Raw genomic sequence first — 328 nt, forward strand, 5'->3', positions numbered from 1 at the left:
CACCATTCGCACCATTAATTAAACTTAATAAAAAAAAAAAATCAACCAGGAATAGCAAATCAAAAGATATACATCAAATGATTATCCCAAAAGTCTTAAACATTAAAACGATAAAGCCCTGAATCTCACGTTCTCCTCCAGCTGTAGGCGACGAGGGCGGCGATGACGAGGCCCCCGACGAGGCAGCCCAACGCGATGGCGGCGATGGCTCCGGCGCTCAGCCCGCCCGACCCGCCCGGGCTGGGCAGGATCTCGCATCTGTTGCCCGTGTAGCCGTCGGTGCAGCTAGGGAAGTAGGGAGGGAGAAGAAATGGGACATGTGCAACTA

General features: G+C 52.1%; 1 protein-coding gene across 1 annotated transcript in view; it reads right to left on the reverse strand.

The window, feature by feature from the left end:
* LOC119592708 (MAM and LDL-receptor class A domain-containing protein 1-like) overlaps nucleotides 1–328 on the reverse strand; it is a 10,183-nt gene that overhangs the window by 701 nt on the left and 9,154 nt on the right. The window contains exon 16 of the mRNA XM_037941642.1: nucleotides 130–285. Within this exon, the coding sequence (XP_037797570.1) occupies nucleotides 130–285 (156 nt within the window). The remainder of the gene's footprint in view (nucleotides 1–129; nucleotides 286–328) is intronic.

Source organism: Penaeus monodon, chromosome 30 (genome assembly GCF_015228065.2).
Source record: "Penaeus monodon isolate SGIC_2016 chromosome 30, NSTDA_Pmon_1, whole genome shotgun sequence".
Lineage (NCBI taxonomy): Eukaryota > Metazoa > Arthropoda > Malacostraca > Decapoda > Penaeidae > Penaeus > Penaeus monodon.